At 40.0% G+C, this 21,160-nt stretch overlaps 1 protein-coding gene across 10 annotated transcripts in view; it reads right to left on the bottom strand.

Moving 5' to 3' along the window:
* The window catches only part of RBMS3 (RNA binding motif single stranded interacting protein 3), an 816,868-nt gene that overhangs the window by 276,107 nt on the left and 519,601 nt on the right, over positions 1–21,160 (bottom strand). For all 10 annotated transcript variants that reach the window (XM_004018199.6, XM_015102101.4, XM_015102103.4 and 7 more), the window contains exon 6: positions 6,393–6,472. In XM_004018199.6, the coding sequence (XP_004018248.3) occupies positions 6,393–6,472 (80 nt within the window). The remainder of the gene's footprint in view (positions 1–6,392; positions 6,473–21,160) is intronic.

Genomic DNA, 21,160 nt, shown 5'->3' with positions numbered 1-21,160 from the left:
AGCTCCCAAGAAGGGCAAGGAGAGATAACAAAGCCTTTCTCAGCGATCAATGCAAAGAAATAGAGGAAAACAATGGAATGGGAAAGACTAGAGATCTCTTCAAGAAAATTAGAGACACCAAGAGAAATTTTCATGCAAAGGTGGGCTCAATAAAGGACAGAAATGGTATGGACTAAATGGAGGCAGAAAATATTAAGAAGAGGTAACAAGAATACACACAAGAACTATGTAAAAAAGATATTCATGACCCAGATAATTATCATGGTGTGATCATTCACCTAGAGCCAGACATCCTAGAATGCAAAGTCAAGTGGGCCTTAGGAAGCATCACTACAAACAAAGCTAGTGGAGGTGATGGAATTCCAGTGGAGCTCTTTCAAATCCTGAAAGATGATGCTGTGGAAGTGCTATATTCAATATACCAGCAAATTTGGAACACTCAGCAGTGGCCACAGGACTGGAAAAGGTCAGTTTTCATTCCAACCCAAAGGAAGGCAATGCTAAAGAATGCTCGAGCTACTGCACAATTGCACTCATCTCACACACTAGAAAAGTAATGCTCAAAATTCTCCAAGCCAGGCTTCAACAGTATGTGAACTGTGAATTTCCAGATGTTAAAACTGGATTTAGAAAAGACAGAGGAACCAGAGATCAAATTGCCAACATTTGTTGGATCATCAAAAAAGCAATAAAGTTCCAAAAAACATCTATTTCTGCTTTATTGACTATGCCAAAACCTTTGACTGTGTGGATCACAAGAAATTGTGGAAAATTCTTCAAGAGATGGGAATACCAGACCACCTTACCTGCTTCCTGAGAAATCTATACACAGGTCAGGAAGCAACAGGTAGAACTGGACATGGAACAACAGACTGGTTCCAAATTGGGAAAGGAGTATGTCAAGGCTGTATATTGTCACTCTGCTTATTTAACTTATATGCAGAGCACATCATGAGAAACGCTGGGCTGGAGGAAGCAAAAACTGGAAACAAGATTGCTCGGGGAAATATCAATAACCTCAGATATGCAGATGATACCACCCTTATGGCAGAAAGTGAAGAAGAACAAAAGAGCCTCTTGATGAAAGTGAAAGAGGAGAGTGTAAAGGTAGGCTTAAAACTCAACATTCAGAAAACAAAGATCATGACATCCCATCACTTCATGGCAAATAGATGGAAACAGTAACAGACTTTATTACTTTGGGCTCTAAAATCACTGCAGGTGGAGACTGCAGCCATGAAATTAAAAGACACTTGCTCCTTGGAAGGAAAGTTATGACCAAACTAGACAGCATATTAAAAAGCAGAGACATTACTTTGTCAACAAAGGTCCATGTAGTCAAAACTATGGTTTTTCCAGTAGTCACATATGGATGTGAGAGTTGGACTATAAAGAAGGCTGAGCACCGAAGAATTGATGGTTTCCAACTGTGGTGTTGGAGAAGACCCTTGAGAGTCCCTTGGACAGCTAGGAGATCCAACCACTCCATCCTAAAAGAAATAAGTCCTGAATATTTATTGAAGGACTGACTCTGAAGCTGAAACTCCGATACTTTGGCCACCTGATGTGAAGAACTGACTCGTTGGAAAAGACCCTAATGCTGGGAAAATTGGAAGGCAGGAGGAGAAGGGAATGACAGAGGATGAGATGGTTGGATGGCATCATCGACTCAATGGACAGGAATTTGAGTAAACTCCAGGAACTGGTGATGGACAGGAAGGCCTAGCATGCTGCAGTCTATGGGGTTGAAAAGAGTCAGACATGACTGAGTGACTGAACTGAACTGAACTGGAGCTGTACAGGATTGCTGAGCAATTTGTTTTGGGACAAAGAAATGTCTGACGTTAGGTGAGCATGCAACTAAAGATGCTTTACTTTGTCCACAAAACATCAAGATCGATATGCAGGACATGTGACGTTTACGGAACACTGTTTTCTTTTCCCTCTAGAGGAGCAAGAAAATACTTTCTTAAGAGCAGTAACATGATGGTTGCTTTTTGTTACAGCTTTGGCTGCTCTTTCCCACCAACTGGTAATATTAACTTTCCGTACTTCAAATGCCAGAATTCAAATAATTAGAATTTTTTGCATGTATATCTAGCTTCCTTGTTCCAACTAGCCAAAACTTGGGGACAATGTTATAATTTATAGTGAACAGAGCTAGTTCTGGGAGGCTGTGATAGACATTAGAGATCCGTGATATATTCATTAAAATTAGGTCTCTTGTGAACAATTAGGAGGAACTCAGAAAGAGAAAGCCTGATCAATGTCAAAGTTTTGGGCTGAAGCAGCTTTTCTTCTTGTTCTTCTACAGAAAGGACAGAGGATGGAATCTGGAAACTAGATTATCATCTCAGGAAATCAATGAACTTTGCAGCTTAAGAGGACTCTGTTAAGAGACACAATGAAAATGGCACATTTCCCCAAGTCATCCCTAAATGGAGAAGGAAGCGATATGAATATGGTACTGATTTCTCTCTTCTTGCTTAGAGGGAGGGGAGGAAGACTCACTTTTTTCATCAGCCGTCTTAGGGTCTGAAGATCCCAGATCATTTTTTTGGATCCTTGTGAGTCCCTCATTCACACAACCTTAAAGCATTGTACTGAAACCATCCATGTGCTATTCTAAAACCCCACAAATTTCTGAAGTCAAGATGCCAAATCTTTAAAGCGAATGCTGAGGTTTTTACAATTTAAAAACAAAAACCTATTTTAATTGCAAGTCAGGTAGATCAATTATAGGTGATTTTATTTAATTTTTTGAGAGAGGGAAGCATTTTCTCTTTGACAAATTATTTTCTGACGCCCAGCATGTTGTCAGGCTTTCCCCACCCCGCTGAGAATGTCTGGGGCTCTGTGTTCCCCAGCAGACTGGAGGGTACCAGCCTGCTTCATCTACCAGCAGAAGAACAACGCACAGGTCCTTTGGAAGGTGGCATTTCAGCTCAGTGTGTATTTCAGGGCTGCCCTTGAGACAGGAATCAGAGTTCTTGTCCACGGACCTGAAGGATGGACTCCACAAACATGCAGACACTCACGGTAGCAAGCAAATAGGATTTATTAAAGAGGAAGAAAGCACAAAGCTCCCAGCATAGACACTGAGGGGGTAAAGAGTCCCCTATAGGTGATTTTAATTACCAAGGACAGTCTCTCTAAAGATACAATGTATTTTAATAGTGAAGAAAATCATCACTTCTGAACAATCAAAGGGATCACTTCTAATCAGATACCAGGGCTCACTGTGACTTCTGCTCACACGCCTCAAGACAGAATAGAAAATTGGATTAAGATATGAATTTCTGAAAATAAGACCTCAACCATCTACTTCAAATAAGCGACAAGACCAAGAAAGGCAAACACCATACACACAAATTTAATTGTCCTTGTCATCACAGAGTTAATGAGCCTAGCCAAGTCATTTTACTGCGGCGCATTCCAAAATACCCACTTCCTGCATTATGCCATTTTATTCCATACCAAGCATACATCTCAAAGCTTATCTATCCTTAGGTTGCTTCCATGTCCTGGCTATTGTAAATAGTGTTGCAGCGCACAGCAGGGTGCATGTGTCCTTTTCAATTATGGTTTTCTCTGGGTACAACCTAAATATCCATCAAAAGATGAATGGATAAAGATATATATACACGTGGCTATAGATAAAGACATAGATAAATGGATAAAGAATGAATGAAGATAAATATATATAAAGATATATATAATGAATTAAGCCAGACACAGAAAGACAAATATCATATGATATCGCTTATGTGCAGAATCTAAGCAAAAAAGATACAAATGAACTTATTTACAACACATGAACAGACTCACAGACACAGAAAACAATCTTGGGTTACCAAAGGGGAAGCAGGGGGAGGATAATTTAGGAGTTTGGGATTAGCATATACACACTATACGTAATATCTATATATTTATATCTGTATATAAAATAGACCTCTGTATATAAAGGTATATCTGTATATAAAATAACCAACAAGGACCTACGATTGCACAGGGAACTATATTCAATATTTTATAATAATTTATAAGGGAAAAGATTCTATACATATATAAAGAGAAAAGAATCTATATATATAATCTATATAAAGAATCTGTAAATAATCTATATCATATATATATGAATAGAGATATATAAAGAAACATACATAACTGAATCACTTTGCTGTATATCTGAAACTAACACAACATTGTAAATGAACTATCCATCAAAAAAATTGTATGTCTTCTTTTAGCATTTGAAGCCTTTATTAAAATCTATTTGACTTCCAAAGTAAGGATAAATAAGTTAATTCAAGTATTGATGATAATTGATATAATATATTTAATTGTATTATGTTCAAGGCAAATCTCAGAAGCATAAAGTTGTATCCCTCAAGATTTTTTAACTTAGCATAATTATTTTGTTTTTCATGGTCCCATGGGATAAAACTAAGTAAGAAACTCATAACCAAGTTCTTGCTATTCACAATGTTTCCATCGGGTGTAGCTATGATATTAGAGAGGTTAGTACCACAGTGTCCTTATTCAAGGAAGGGTGCTCAGATATGCGGGGGATTTGTAGTGACTTTGTCTCTAGCATTAAACTACATGAGTCAGCTGCATGTTCCATGGGTTAACCTAAACAACTTCAAATCAATCACATCAAGATGGCTTTCACTGCCTTTTTCCAAAAAGGAAGAATCATACAAAACTGAGACCTGTATTAAAACTTCACTCAACAATAATTCCACCTAGTTTACTCATTCTTGATTTTTTTTAATATAATCATGCAATGCACATCTAGTTTGAATGCCTTCTGTACGTAGACATCTGTAGGATAAAACGAGATGAATAGCAGAAAACCCTTTAACAATGCAAGTCCTGTACTCAGTGGTGGGTCTGAGCAGAGTGTCTTTTATCTTAAAGGGAAAGAGAAAAAGTATTTCTCCTAAAATGCAAGGGCAGCTGACTTGCTGAGATGAAAACTGCTAACTCTTTTTCTAACAACACCATATGTCTCCAATTGGATCATAATGAAGCTAGTTCTCAGGAGGATGTCACGCACGGAAACTAACCAAATTGAGTCACAGCTTCACTGCTGACTCATGATTAACCAGGGGTCGTACTTTGGGATTTTTCAGAGCATCGAAATACCAATCCGAATGGCCTTTCTTCTTTCCCCAAACTTAGCGTGTCATAAAATGAACCTGATCCTGCCAGAAAACTGTCTCTTTTTTTGTTCAGACTTTGTTTTCTATATAACTCAATATATTTAAATGAACCAAAATGCTCAACCCCTAAATGCTCTAGCCATGGGTTTTAAATAGTACGTACTTAATGTAGTAAACATTACAAAGATGCAAGATAAAATCATCAAAAGAAAAAATATCATAAGACTGAAGGAGTCACATTTTTCTCCTAAAAATCACTGAAAATAAAAAAACAACAAATAAACCAAGATGTATGAGTCAGATATTTCCTTATCTGTTATTCTCTTTCAGAACTTCACTCAATATTTAATATTTTTATGCATAAGTAAGATGTATTTTTTCTTCCAGTTTTATTGAGATATGAGTAAGGTATTTTAATCTACTTAATACACAATACTATTCCTATATTTTTCTTAAAAATTAATATCATGTTAAGGCAGTCTTAGCTCACATTCCGATACAAATGATATATTCAATTCTTTTCTGTTGATTGTAATTCTTAATAGCATAAAGTTATATCATCTTATGATGTGTGTCAAATATTGAGAATTTTGCCTTCAAAAATATGAAATGCCTTGAAGTAGTCTAAACTGGTGCTTTCTAGATTATCTCTGATGAATGGGTGTATTAAAAAAATTTAATGTGCATTTGATATTTTTGTAAAACATGAAGTTATGCAGTAAGATTTCATAATAATGTCATATTGCTATAAAAGTTTCTAAATGCTCTTTCAGCTTTTCTGCATTCTTCTTGTCACGAGCTGGTAAGAACTGTTTGGGAACTGGTCTCAATCTGTGGATTCCACTGTTATTATTATTATTTTTACAATATGTCACTCACTGTTTAGATATTTTACAAAGTAGAAATCAGGATACCAATATTAATGATATGAGTCACAAACTTTCTTCCCGGCAAGTGCATGTCAAACTATTCTTTGCTATTTTCCTTCTAATTCACTTTAAGGAATTAGCAGCAGAGATTCAAAAAGACAGGCCAAAGACGAATCACCAAGAAGCTTTTGGTAGTTTTGAGAAAGATGAGTTGCATAGTATTAAAAAAATACATATTTATAAAGGCAAAAACTTTCCTCCCAATGGAGGAAACTACGGGCCTTACCATGTACTCATTCTGATAGCACCAATGAGCCTAGATATTATTTAATGATTGCTTTATGGCTTTTCTCACCTGGGATTCCTGGTGGTGTTTTCAGATATTTTCCATTAAAATGCTGAATTACCACTTCACATTTTTCAGTAGACTCCATTCTGGGAAAAGAAGTAAACAGGGAATTATATACTTTCATGAGCAGGAAAAATATTTTTCATATTCAGGAAAAATAAATTAAAAAGAGAAGGAAATTCAGAAAACCCTGGACAAGCTTCATTTGAGAATTTTACCAGAATCATCACCAGTTGCCATGACCACCATAGTGGATAGAACACCACAAACCCACTGGCACCAAGAGCAAGGCTTACTCTACTGAAGGCTGACTGTGCGCCTGGCTCTGTGTGGAGCCATCACTCAGACATAATCCCGAGGCATCCCCTTATTTAATCCGTACAACAATTTAATCCGTACACTCATAGTGCTCAATAAACACCTGAATGTCTGAGTTAGCAAATGTGGGAGGCAGTTCTCACTATTGCCTTTCACACCATGAGGCCAGCCAGGCTTAGCAAGTGGTTGAGGTGGGCTTGTAGCTGAGGCCTGAGTGACACCCACCTGCACTGCAAATACTAAGCTATACCTGGAGAATCTCCACAAAGCAAGGTGAGGGAGTGTGCTGGTTTTCAACAACTGGCAGCCTAAGGGAGAGATTCACACAGTAGTGTTGCCATCATGATGCCATTTCATGCTTACATCATGACACCTTTATTGAAAATCCATGTGGTGACAGATACAGAAGGGAGTTATTTCAGGTCCCAAATGTCTTAGGAAAATACACATACACAAACCTCAGGTCTTGAACTTTCTTACTTTTGAATTTTAGATAACCTCCTATTTTTTCATACTAGCTATCAATAGAGTAGGTTTCTTTTGCCAAATTTTGTCATCTCACATAAAAGCTCGTGAACAATATTTGGGACCATACCATCACACTGTCAACATTAGCAGTTGAATCACCTCCGAGGCTGGCCCACCCTCCAGCCTCGAGGGTGTACTTTCCTTTTGTTGCTGAATAAAACTGAGCTGTAACCGAGCTGTAACACTAGTCCGCTGTTTCAAATCTTTGCTGCGGCGAGACAGAACCGAGGAAATTACACTCCCCTGACATATCTGGTGCCATGTCTTGCATTTAACCCTGCTGAAACAACCTCAGCTTGGTCCCAGCGAGGTGGAGACCAAGCACAGCAAAAGCCCAACTTGGCGAAATCTCACATGGTAGAAGCTGAATTCAAAGGAATCCCAGTGCAGTAGAAATGACAAGAAGCCCAACATGCTGGAAACAGAGGCAACAAAAACATACTTAGCAGAAAGCTCAGGCAGCTCAGTCTCAGAATCCAGAAGACCTCCAGTTAAGGTCAACAAACTACAACTTGCCATGCCCACTCAACAAGGATATATAAAACTAAACCCAACCATGGAAAATATCACTCACCCTTAGATGGACACCACTATAAGGACTATGAGGCTTGAGACTAGCAAGAGGGGGAGTAGCAATGCCCCTCGCTGTTCCAGCTCAGCAGAAGTAGCCAGAGAGACCTTGACTTCCTTATTCCCAAAGAATTGGGCCTCCCATCTCTTGGGGGGAATGTTAGGTAGTTAGAATAGGAAGAAGCAGTCCAAAATGGAGGTGGCTAAAAGACAAAGAAGAACTTCTCTGTAGCTCAGACTGTAAAGAATCTTCCTGCAGTGCAGGAGAACTGGGTTCGATCCCTGGGTCAGGAAGGTCCTCTGGAGAAGGGAAGAGCAACCCACTCCAGTATTCTTGCCTGGAGAATCCCCATGGACAGAGGAGCCTGGTGGGCTACAGTCCATGGGGTTGCAAGGAGTCGGACATGAGGGAGCAACTAACACTACATCACACTGTCAACATTAGCAGTCTTGCCATCTCCTAAGTAGAATAGTATCAGCAACATTCCTAAATTTTAACTATATCTGACCTTTATTATTTGGTAACATTGGGTGGGAAAGGTAAAAATTAAAGGGTCATTTCTATTCAAAAGAAATTATGCCCATGAATGGTACACAAGAGGAAAAATAGACTTAAGAAATGGCATGCATACATAGAAAAGAATATGTATGAATTGTACAAAATTTGTCCAAAAGGCAAAGTGTGTAATTTTGGATTTTCTGCTCTATTTTATCAATAATATGAGCTCTCTTGGAATGAAGCCCTTTGACACAATTTGTTAAACTTTTGTGCATCCAAATATTATATGTGTTTTCATGATTGTATCACATGCAGAGTAAACAAGAAAAGGAAAAAATATATCTAAACAACTGCCAAATGAGTTATACATTTATTACAGTTACAGGAATTCCAGTGCGAAAGGAATTGCAGCCAGAAAAACTCTGAGAAGTGTGCACAGGAGGCCAGAAATGCCACTGGAGAAATAGCTAGGGCAGGAGTCCGGGGTAGGCAGCTGGAAGGTCATGTACCTGTAGATGGGGCAGAGTGAGCAGAGCCCTGGGGCTGGATGGAGTTTCACTGGGGAAACTCCTGGAGATAAGCTGAGAGGTGAGGCAGGAGCATTTGAGTTATCAACTTAAGGACTTTTTTTTTTTTTTTTTTGGAATTTAGTTGATTTATACTGTTGTGTTAATTTCAGATGCAGAGCAAAGTGATTCAGTTATATTCAAAAAACTAAGATCATAGATTCCAGTCCCATCACTTCATGGCAAACAGAAGGGGGAAAAATTAAAAAAAAAAAAAAAGTAACACAATGCAGCTATGAGCCATGCCATGCAGAGTCACCCTGAAGGAGATGAAACCAGCCAATCCTAAAGGAAATTGATTTCCTTTAGGATTTTGTGATTAGAAAAATCATATATATTTATTGTGCTACACAGTAGGACCTTGTTGTTTATTTTATATATAATAGTGTGTATTTATTAACTCCTAATTTATCCCTTTATGCATTTCCCCCTGTAATCATAAGTTTGTTTTCTATGTCTGTGACTCTACTTGTTTTACATATAAGCTTATTTGTATCATTTTTTTTTTAAGATTCAAGTTCTATGTGATGTTGCATTTGTCTTTCTCTATCTGGATTTCTTTGGAAGGAATGATGCTAAAGCTGAAGCTCCAGTACTTTGGCCACCTCATGTGAAGAGTTGACTCATTGGAAAAGACCCTGATGCTGGGAGGGATTGGGGGCAGGAGGAGAAGGGGATGACAGAGGATAAGATGGCTGGATGGCATCACGGACTCGATGGACGTGAGTCTGAGTGAACTCCGGGAGTTGGTGATGGACAGGGAGGCCTGGCGTGCTGCGATTCATGGGGTCACAAAGAGTCGGACATGACTGAGCGACTGAACTAAACTGAACTGATCTGGCTTGCTTTAATTAGGATGGTCATCTCTAGCTTCATCCATGTTGCTGCCTTGGCGTTATTTCATTCTTTCTTATGGCTGAGTAATATTCCATTGTACATATGCACCACATCCTCTTTATCCCTTCCTCTGCCAATGGACATACCGGCGGCATCTGTGTCTTGGCTACTGCAAATAGCGCTGAGTGAACACTGGGGTTCATGCATCTTTTTGAATTGTGGTTTTCTCTGGATATATGCCCAGGAGTGGTATTGCTGGATCATATAGCACCTCTATTTGAAGATGTTTTCAAAAGCACATTCCACCTGGGGCGCTCTAATTATTTTATGATTCAAATTTTTAAAAGAATATTTTGAAGGTACATACATTCCTAGGAAACTTAGAGAAGATGCACATTTTTCTGCATTGATACAGATGGTGAACCAGAGCAGGACTGATGTCAAGGGCATGAGACCTATGCATTACTGGAGCCCTGAGCCTGGAAAACTTCGCCCGATTTAAACCTCAGCTGTGTCTGTCGATACATTCTAAACAAGGGGGTCTTCTATTTTTAATTTTCACTAGGACCCACAAATTACATAGCTGGTCCTGCTAAGACAAGAAAGCACAGGAAATTAATTTGACATAATATTGATGATTCAGATGCCCAGTGGATCCATATAGCATTATTTGAAGAACATCTGAAGAGTGACTCATTTTTGTGTCCAAATGCAAAAGTAAAGCTCTTTAAGCTTAATAATATACTATTTTAGTTAATAAAAACAAAAATGGCATTTTGTTCCATGTTTAATCACAGTGTCAACACCAAACTGGCACTTGCCATCTAACTCCACAAGATTTAGATCAGGCGCTGTTGCAGCTGCTGACTTTCAGACACCCCTGAAAGGAGCTCAGGGTGAAGAGCAGAAATGAGGCGCCCTGTGCTGGAAGAAAAACGGACAGGATAAGTCTTCAGGTAGTTAGTTTCAGGAATTGATGTCATTAGCCCAATGCTATCTCCTCATATCTACAAAAGCACTGAAATCTATCATGGAGATGACTGCTCCTTGTAACTAGCAAAATCTGCAAAAAATGTATGCTTGATAGCATATGATGCCCCTTCACCAAGATCACATTTATACGACCTTTCCCTCTACATCTTTGGAGCAGTGTCCCAGAGCTACCTGAGGTACTGTTCCTCGGCTGCCATCCTCAATTTACCCCCAAATAAAACTTAAATTGCAGTTCTCACGGTATTGCTTTTTAACTCAACAACAGATCTCCCCAAATCGGAGGATATTTGGATTAGAAAGACAAGATGAACCATTCCCTATTCCAAATCCTGAGGAACAGCTAAGTACAATTTTGCTGACTCATTCATGTTTTCTTTCCAGGGGAATATTTCACATCTTCCAACTTGTTATTTTTATTTTTTTCTTTTAAGTAGGAAACTTCCATTTCTAGGAACAAAAGAATTCAAATTCTGCTTCCTCTCTGCCCACAGGACCAACTCTCCATTGTCTCTTAGGGAAGATAACCTTCCCTCCAAGCGGAGACATGAATGGGAGAGGAAATGTAAGCCCTTAATTACTACAGATGTTACTTTATGGAAGTTTTATTCCAGGAGAGCACCAGAATGAAAAGCTTATGCCCCAGGGCCCCCTCCCTGCTCAATCTCTCTCCGGGTACTCATCTAGATAAAAGGCAGTTAAGAATCTAAAGCTCGCTTGCCAGAGTCCTACAAATCAAACCCTTCCTCTTTGTCCTGAAAATGACATGAAATTCTAAATGAACACTGAATCTGGATGGGGATTAGTTGTGTGTGAGCTTGTTAATGCCACAAAATAAGACTTGGGGACTGCAGAGGAAATCAGAGAAGAAAGTCAGGGGCCTTCATCCAGTCCACCCACCTGGTCTGAAAGGCTCACATCTCCCCTTCTGGTTAATAGTATGAATGTCTTTGCTTGAGACTGTTTTACAGCACCATCAAGCCAGGTGGGGGCTAATGGTGTGAACGCAAGACAGCAGCACAGAGCGCTCACTCTGATTTAACTGAGTGAATGTCTACAGGAATCTTTAGAGACTCTTGTCTCTGAAGGAATAAATGCAATAAAGATCTGTTTTCTGTAGCTGCTGGCACTGAGTGTCAAACCACGTTATGCGGCACCACCCAGAAGTGACAATTTCATTTTTATATACAGGGCACATTTTAACAAGGCAAAGTCTTCCCAGCAGAGATAACCATTGAGGAGGGAGTGGAGAGGTTCCCCCACGAGCTCTGGGGGAGGGACTGCATTTGAAGGGCCACCTTAGGAAAAATGTGCCCATTTCCTTCTCCAGTTTCACAGTTAGCCTATTTGAAATGCCAGCCCAAGCCATCTGAAATCTGGCACGTGCTCCACTTGAAAGTGACCCGAGCCTTATCAAGTGGGTCTGAGAAGGCAGCGTGCCAGACAAAGCTGCCTGACCAGGCCCCTTTGGATGGGCCACTGCATCCATTCTTTCTAGCTGGTACCTGAACCCTCTCACATCCCTCAGAAGAGCTCGAGTGCCAGCCAACCATTCACCCGTCAATGCATTAATTAGGTTCCTACAAGGCTCCAATCACTGTACAAAGCCTCAGGGTTTTCTGTTAGGTCTGATGTTTAAATAGAAACACACATTAAAGGTCTCGTTTGACATTCTTTCTTGTCTCTGTGCCTAGGAACCTGCCTTCATTCATTTGAAATGCACCACCAAATTGTGACTTCGAGAAAAGTTCTTTTTTAACAACGACTATTAAGAGGTACTCATTTCATAGCCAATGCAATCCTCACAGGCAGATTACATCCGATGAGAGCCTGCTTCAATATCAGGGCCAGACGTAACACACAGAGGGTGGAAAAGCATTGTATAAAACCATTTTCAACCTATCTGTCTCACCTCCATGGAGAATCTCTCAGTTTATTATTTTCAAGCAATAAGCACGATTATGCAGGCAGTTAAGACAAATCCGCGCTGTTGTTTATGACGGTTGATGAGAGGCTTCCACTATTGTGAAATTTTTGTGGTTTTGCAATCACAAGATCTGTACAACTTATTGGTGACTTAGACTTATACAGCTTTGCAAGCCAGTCACCTTTGCTTCCAGTAAGATTTATGGAAAGGGTCAACATGAAAAGATTTTTGGAAAAAAGCAAATTATGTCACTGGCTTCTTAAACCCTAGTAACAGAAGGAATCATAGTGAGTTTCAGGAAGAAAGAGGGGTGAAGGAGTTGAATTTCCTTCTGTTTTTGCAATTTGTCTTCTTCCTTTGAGGTGCTTGACATCCTTAAGAGACAAAAGCCATAAACGTCAAGTCGTGCACAGACTGGCCTTCCTGTCTCTTCTCTTTGAGACAGGTGGTGGCTGACATCTTGGTGGCTCCTTGCTTAGCACCACAGCACATCCCTCTTATGGAATGGAGCTGTGGACAACATTTGGCTCATGAAAACCCACTCCGAAGTTTTAAAATCACATATATTCAGGACTAGAAATAGCCTCAGATATCAACTTTTACATGACACAGAGGAACAAGGGGATGACTTCTCTAAAGTCGAGTTGTTGGGTGAGCCTGCAAAGGATCTTCAGCCCTTGACGCTCAGTCCAATGGCTTGTTTGGAAGAAATGGGGCTCCATGGCTGGCCTTCTGTCATCCCTCCCGATTTCCTGCACTGATCGGCTTTCATCTTGTTGAAGCCGGGTGGGTCCTGCCATCCCCATGTCATGCAGCCACCAATGACTAGAGCAGGTGTTCTCAGAAATGGAAATTATACCCTGAGCTGATATAATGAGAAGGGTACTTCATCGCTGTGGTATTCTTTCCAAAACTTAGACATAACATGGATCCCATCATGAAATAAACATCACCGAAACCTAGATCTGGAGACATTTTTCAGGATACCTTGCTGGGACTACTCATGGAAAACAAGGAAAGTCTGAGATGCTGTCGGAGACCAGAGAAGACTGATGAAAAAGACAACCAAAGGCAAAATGGTACCAGAGACCAGATTCTGGAACAGAAAGGGGATTATCAGTGGAAAAATTGGTGAAATTCATATAAACTCTGGAGTTTAGTTAATAATACTGTACTGATATCAGTTTATTAATTCTGACAAATATGTTATGGTAATGCAAAGTGTTGACAATGGGAAAAATTGGATATAGGGTATATAAAACCTGTGTATGCTCTTTGTAAAGAGCTCTTTCTGTACGCTCTAGAAATAAAACTAAATTTATTCCCAAATTTGAAAAGGCTTATTTTAAAAATGACTGTATATTAAAATGATTAGCTGTTGTTCAGTTGTTCAGTCAGGTCCAAATCTTTGTGACCCCATGGACTGCAGCACGCTAGGCTTCCCCGTCCTTCACCATCTCCTGGAGGTTGCTCAAACTCATATTCATTGAATTGGTGATGCCATCTAACTATCTTATCCTCTGTGGATCCCTTAAAATGATTAGGGAACTATATTTTCTTTTCTGATACCAATGTTTGGGACCCAGTCCTGGAGTTTCTGGCTCAAATGCTTTGATGTGAAGTCCAGGCACACATTTTCCAAAGCTACCCAAGTGATTCCAGTGTGCAGCCAGGGTTAAAAAAGACTATTCTGAAGTTTGGCATCAGATCACCCCAAACCGGAGACCATGGGCCAAATCCAGCCCTCACATAGATTTGCTTGGGCTGCAAAGAGTTTCAGAAAAATTTGAAATGACTCTCAACATCTAAAGATTGAGAGAATTCACATGAAAATTTGAATGCCTCATTCCTCTTTCAAGAGAAAGGAAAAAATGAAAAATGAGGTGTTTTCTGCATGGCAACAATGGCATAGCAAAAATAAATTTGGTCTCTGTCCTGGATTCCTAGCATAGGACTCCTACAATTCTGGGGATAGAAATGAGTGATAGAAATGTCTTCTGCTACTCATAATGAACCACTTTCGACCAAAACTGGGTTTGTGTTCATAAGACGACTCAAGGTGAAACCCCTAGATAGTGTTAGGACAGGGCTGGGCAACAGAAGGACCCTATAATTAGAGGGCTAGAGCTTTGGGGTCCATCCTTCAATGTCTGGGGATGGCTGAGGGGCTAGAGATTTGAGTTCAGCCATCAACAATGAAATCAGATTGACTATACTCTTTGCAGCCAAAGATGGAGAAGCTCTATGCTGTCAGCAAAAATAAGACTGGGAGCTGAATGTGGCTCAGATCATGAACTCCTTATGGCCAAATTCAGACTGAAATAGAAGAAAGTAGGGAAAACCACTAGACCATTCAGGTTTAACCTAAATCAAATCCCTTACAATTATACACTAGAAGTGACAAATAGATTTAAGAGATTAGATCTGATAGAGTGCCTGAAGAACTATGGATGGAGGTTCGTGACATTGTACAGGAGGCAGGGATCAAGAGCATCCCCAAGAAAAAGAAATGCAAAAAGGCAAAACGGTTGTCTGAGGAGGCCTTAGAAATACCTGTGAAAAGAAGAGAAGTGAAAGGCAAAGGAGAAAAGGAAAGATAAATCCATTTGAATGCAGAGTTCCAAAGAATAGTAAGGAGAGATAAGAAAGACTTCTTCAGTGATCAATGTAAAGAAACAGAGGAAAACAATAGAATGAGAAAGACTAGAGATCTCTTCAAGAAAATTAGAGATACTAAGGGAATATTTCATGGAAAGATGGGCACAATAAAGGACAGAAATGGTATGGACCTAAAAGAAGCAGAAGCTATTAAGAAGAGGTGGTAAGAATACATTGAAGACCGATACAAAAACATCTTTATGACCCAGATAACCATGATGGGGTGATCACTCACCTAGAGCCAGACACCCTGGAATGTGAAGTCAAGTGGGCCTTAGGAAGTATCACTATGAACAAAACTACTGGAGATGATGAAATTCCAGTTGAGCTATTTCAAATCCTGAAAGATGATGCTGCGAAAGTGCTGCACTCAATATACCAGCAAATTTGGAAAACTCAGCAGTGGCCACAGGACTGGAAAAGGTCAGTTTTCATTCCAACCCAAAGAAAGGCAATGCTAAAGAATGCTCAGACTACCACACAATTGCACTCATTTCACACACTAGAAAAGTAATGCTCAGAATTCTCCAAGCCAGGCTTCAGCAGTATGTGAACTGTGAACTTCCAGATGTTCAAGCTGGATTTAGAAAAGGCAGAGGAACCAGAGATCAAATTGCCAACATCTGTTGGATCATCAAAAAAGCAACAAAGTTCCAGAAAAACATCTACTTCTGCTTTATTGACTATGCCAAACTTTTGACTGTGTGGATCACAACAAACTGTGGAAAATTCTTCAAGAGATGGGACTACCACCTTACCTGCCTCCTAAGAAATCTGTATGCAGGTCAAGAATCAACAGTACTGGACATGGAACAACAGACTGATTCCAAATTGGAAAAGGTGTATGTCAAGGCTGTATATTGTCACTGCTTATTTAACGTATATACAGAGTACATCATGAGAAATGCTGGGCTGGAAGAAGCACAAGCTGGAATCAAGTTTGCCAAGGGAAAAATCAATAACCTCAGATATGCAGATGACACCACCCTTATGGCAGAAAGTGAAGAAGAATAAAGAGCCTCTTGATGAAAATGAAAGAGGAGAGTGAAAAGTTTGGCTTAAAACTCAACATTCAGAAAATTAAGATCATGGCATCTGGTTCCATCACTTCATGGAAAATAGGTGGGGAAACAATGGAAACAGTGACAGACTTTATTTTGGGGGCTCCAAAATCACTGCAGATGGTGACTGCAGCAATGAAATTAAAAGACAATTGCTTCTTGGAAGAAAATCTATGACTAACCTAGACTGCAAACTAAAAAGCAGAGACATTACTTTGCCAACAAAAGTCTGTCTAGCGAAAGCTATGGTTTTTCCAGTAGCCATGTATGGATGTGAGAGTTGGACTATAATGAAAGCTGAGTGCTGAATAATTGACACTTTTGGACTGTGGTGTTGGAGAGGACTCTTGAAAGCCCCTTGGACTTCAAGGAGATCAAACCAGTCCATCCTAAAAGAAATCAATCCTCAATATTCCTTTTAAGGACTGATGCTAAAGCTGAAACTCCAATACTTTGGCCATCTGATGTGAAGAACTGACTCATTGGAAAAGACCCTGATTCTGGGAAAGATCGAGGGCAGGAGGAAAAGGGGACGACAGAGGATGAGATGGTTGGAAACAGAGGTCCGGCTGGTCCTATTCATCCTTTCTGCTCTGATGCCATGTCTGTCTGGCAGGGGTTACACCCCTCCCTGTCTACGGTGCCTCCAGGCAGTCCCTCCTGCGAGGCCCTGGGTCTCCCTGGACTCGGGGCACATGGCCCCATCTATTTCCTTCTCTCTGGGGGGCAAAGGGTTGCTCCTGTTCATCGCTGGGTATCTCAGCTTCCCTTCATCAGTTCCCTTAGCTTTGTCAACCCTCTGTAAAGACTCCCCCACATCAGGATCTTCAGTTAGATTATTTGGAACGAAACTCTGTTTCCAGCCAGCACACTGATGGCTACCTCGTAAAACTATGAGCAATCAGGAACAAAATTATACATGAGGCTGTGTCTTTCAAGATAAATGGAAGAAAAAATGCTTACTCATACTTAGTCTGGGAGCTGCTTATTTCAGAATACCTGCCTGCCCCCAGGCAACATCCTTGTCTGGATGCATCATAATCTAAATTTATCTTTTCACTATTTATCACCAATGTTTTCAAAAGGAACGTGGTGAAGAGAATGGAAAAACAATCAATTCAAAATCAAAATTGAGATAAAGAAGGAACTGATAAGTAGTATGTTCAGGTCTCACCATTTAATTAAATGGTGACTGTATTATCACTTTTGATGAGTCTCTTTGAGCTGTAGCCATATTTCATTACTAGGTATTACTATCTGTTACATATCTCTTCTTTTTTTCTCTTCGCCTTTTTTTTTTTTTTTAAATTTTTTTTCTCTTTCCCAATCATGCGGAACTTGGCCTGACCTTGACTATCCTCCCTTTCCTTTTCTGGGATGGAGCTTTCCTCTCGGGGTCCACCACGGACCCGCATGCTGGTTCCTTCTCATCATCTGCATCTTAGGTTAAAGCTCTCTCCTCAGAGGGCTTTCCTGTCCTTCACCTCAAGCCTCTCATTGTTTTTCACACTCTCTATAGCACCCATATGCTTTATTTTGTTTTTGTAACACTATTGTTAATATTCATCATTTGATATTTTATATTTGATGAATACTTATTGTGTCCCCAAATCCAGCAGAATACCAGTTGGTGAAAGGAGACGTTTTTTGTCTGAATGTGTATCTCTAATGATCACATACGGAATAATCATTGGCATATTGGAGAAGGCAATGGCTACCCATTCCAGTATTCTTGCCTGGAGAATCCCGTGGACAGAAGAGCCTGGCAGGCTACAGTCCATGGGGTCAGAAAGCGTTGGACATGACTGAGCAACTAATGCTTTCACACTGGTATATTAGTAGTACCCACATACTTAATGGGTGAACTGAATAAGTGTATGAATGAATGCATTTTACATAACAGGAAGGGAAGCTAGAGAGTTTGACTAGCCCAAGGACACATATAGGAAGAACAGAACAAAGATGCAAGCTAAGTGATTTCTGACCCATAAAGCCACATGTATAACCGCACTTCATGGACGGTATTGTTGTTCAGTCGCTAAGTCATGTCTGACCCTTTTGTGACCCCATGGACTGTGCCTGCCAGGCTTCTCTGTCCATGGGATTTTCCAGGTAAGAATACTGGAGTGGATTGCCATTTCCTTCTCCAGGGGAGCTTCCTGACCCAAGGATCAAACCCAAGTCTTCTGCACTGGCAGGCAGAGTCTTTACCACTGAGCCACCAGGGAAGCGCTCATGTTAGGATGCTCCAGCTCACAGAGAGCAGAGCACATAGGAAAGACATTAAATAAAAGACGGTCACACATGTCTTCCAAATGATACTGCAAAGTACTTCTCTCTATTGACTGGAAACTAACAGCCTGCCTGAAATCCCCACAACCTTCAGGGTCCAAGAGTGCCTGTCATGGTTTGTACTTAGAGCAGGTAGAGGGTGAAGAGACCCTACAGTCCCTGAGCACAAGGAATGGCCCCCATTTCCAACTCCAAGGTAACAAAGTTCTCCAATTTTAGTCTCACAGGGTGAATAGTACTCAGACGCCTTCTCTCATTCCACTGACTCTGTCTTGGGAATAACGTTAGTCCAATTTCAGCATAATAAAACAAGAAACTGTATGGTTTTTCTCCTTCTCTATGTTTTTATAAAATCATGTATACAGCAAGATGGAAGCCCAGAAATTATCCAGTGCAATTTAAGCCATTTGTTTATTTAGTTGATAGATTGATTGATTTGGGTTTTGAAACTTAGAGACCAAATATATGGAAGAGTAGGACAGTGTTTTGCCTTCTTTAGCAATGACCATGATTTTCTGATGTTAAAAGACAGAAAGACAGAGGCAATGTGAAGACAGAGAGGAAGACAAGCACAAAAACAAGAATAGAGATAAAGAGCTAGAGGCTGGACCAGGGGTTTTCTCCTCCTTGGATCACATCTGCTGGCAATTGAGAGAGGAATTAAAATTACCAAAAGGAATAACAGTCCTCCTTCTTTTCAACCTCAGCAAACACAATTCTAACCTGTTTCTATGCAAACACAGCTGTAGTTTGGAGGTTAGTAATCACTAAGTTTACATTTTAGAGATTTTCTCTGCTCAAACTTGATTTCCTAGTTCCATGCATTTGAGAGAATGATGGTGAGTGAATTGCCAAAACAGCAAGGGAGAAATATTAACACAAAGATGCAATTAAGGTAGATGGAATCAAAACATATCCCAGACAATAAAATCACATTTAGATAAGCTTGATGGTCATTTTAAAGCATCATAGAGTTGCCTAAAAAGACACTATTGGCATTTGCCTTGTAATTTTAAAAAATTTCTTTATTTTCTTTATGTTTATTGGTGGGAAAAGATAGGGAGTAAGAAGTATCACGGAAAGGAAAATAAGTGAATAAAATTGCAATGATAATTAAAGTAATTAAAAGAAACTACAAAAACGATATTTTAATTCATTTATCCTGATTTTTTAATAGTCAGGCTGATATTTGTCTTCCTATAACCATGATTTCTTTTTTTAACTTAGTGAAAAGAAAGAAGAACTGAAATGATTTACTTGTAAAACTTGCCTGTTTGGTAGGAAGCGATAGAACACAGGGTTGCCCAGATGTTGAAAGTCATTCAAACAAAACTCTATGAGAATCAAATTAAGAGGACTGAGAGAGGTGAAAAAAACTGCAAAATAGAAAGGTCTCTGTGCTCAGCAGTCTCTCACGCTCTCTAGCTCACAAGGGAGCAGTAAAGACACTCCTTAAAGAGGGTCTCTGTTCCAGATGTTGAAGCTGGATTAATTGTGAACATTCACTCCTCATCCCTTCTCCATTTTGGGTCACTCTTTCCTGGCCCCTCATTACACTCTTTCAATGTGATTTTTGTTAGACAAATGGTCTCATGTTTCTGGAAATGGGAAATGGATAACGTGAACACACAGTCCTGTCCCTCTAGACCCAGGCTGATTTATGCTCAGATCCTCATGCTGGAAGGCAAGGTAGCCTGTTGGCACCCGCCCGCTCTGCAGCAGTGGCTCTTGACTGTCTGACTATCAGCATTCCCACCATAAACTTTTGTTTGTAGGAGTTTATGACTTGGCTATAAAATGCTGCCTGCAGCGGGGTGGATCTTACAAAATTGTTTTATGTTACAAGAATGGAAAAACAAAATAATAAAATAAAATAAAAGGTCTGTAATTTCAGACACTATCTAGTGCTTCTGGAACTTTAAAAAGCCTGTAATTGTGCTGTCTCTGCACCCTGCTGGCGTTCAAATCAATGCTTTGAAGTTCAGTGGTTTAAATATAAAACGAAGATACCACCTTTACTCTGAAGAAGGGATTTTCAAAGAAGATGAATGTATAGCTTGCAAGTAAAATAATAATGAGGGGTTTTCTTTCGAGTCGAAGGAATCTCAGGATCTCAAGAGCTTCTGGAGAGAGAAGCATGGAAACTTACACACTACCATACGTAAAGTAGACAGCCAGTGGGAATTTGTTGATTGACTCAGGGAACTCAGACTGGGGCTCTGTGACAACCTAAAGAGGTGGGAAAGGGTGGGAGGGAGTTTCAAAAGGGAGGGGACATGTGTTTACCTATAGCTGATTTACGATGCCATATAGCAGAAACCAACACACTATTGTAAAGCAATTATCCTTCAATACTATCATGTAAGAAACGAATCGCCAGTCTACGTCTGATGCAGGATACAGGATGCTAGGGCTGGGGATGACCCTGAGAGATGTTATGGGGAGGGAGGTGGGAGGGGGGGTTCATGTTTGGGAACACATGTATACCTGTGGTGGATTCATGTCAATGTATGGCAAAAACAATACAG

This window comes from Ovis aries, chromosome 19 (genome assembly GCF_016772045.2).
Source record: "Ovis aries strain OAR_USU_Benz2616 breed Rambouillet chromosome 19, ARS-UI_Ramb_v3.0, whole genome shotgun sequence".
Taxonomy (NCBI): domain Eukaryota; kingdom Metazoa; phylum Chordata; class Mammalia; order Artiodactyla; family Bovidae; genus Ovis; species Ovis aries.
The sequence above is the reverse complement of the archived record's forward strand: the minus strand, read 5'-3'. Positions and strand labels throughout refer to the sequence as shown.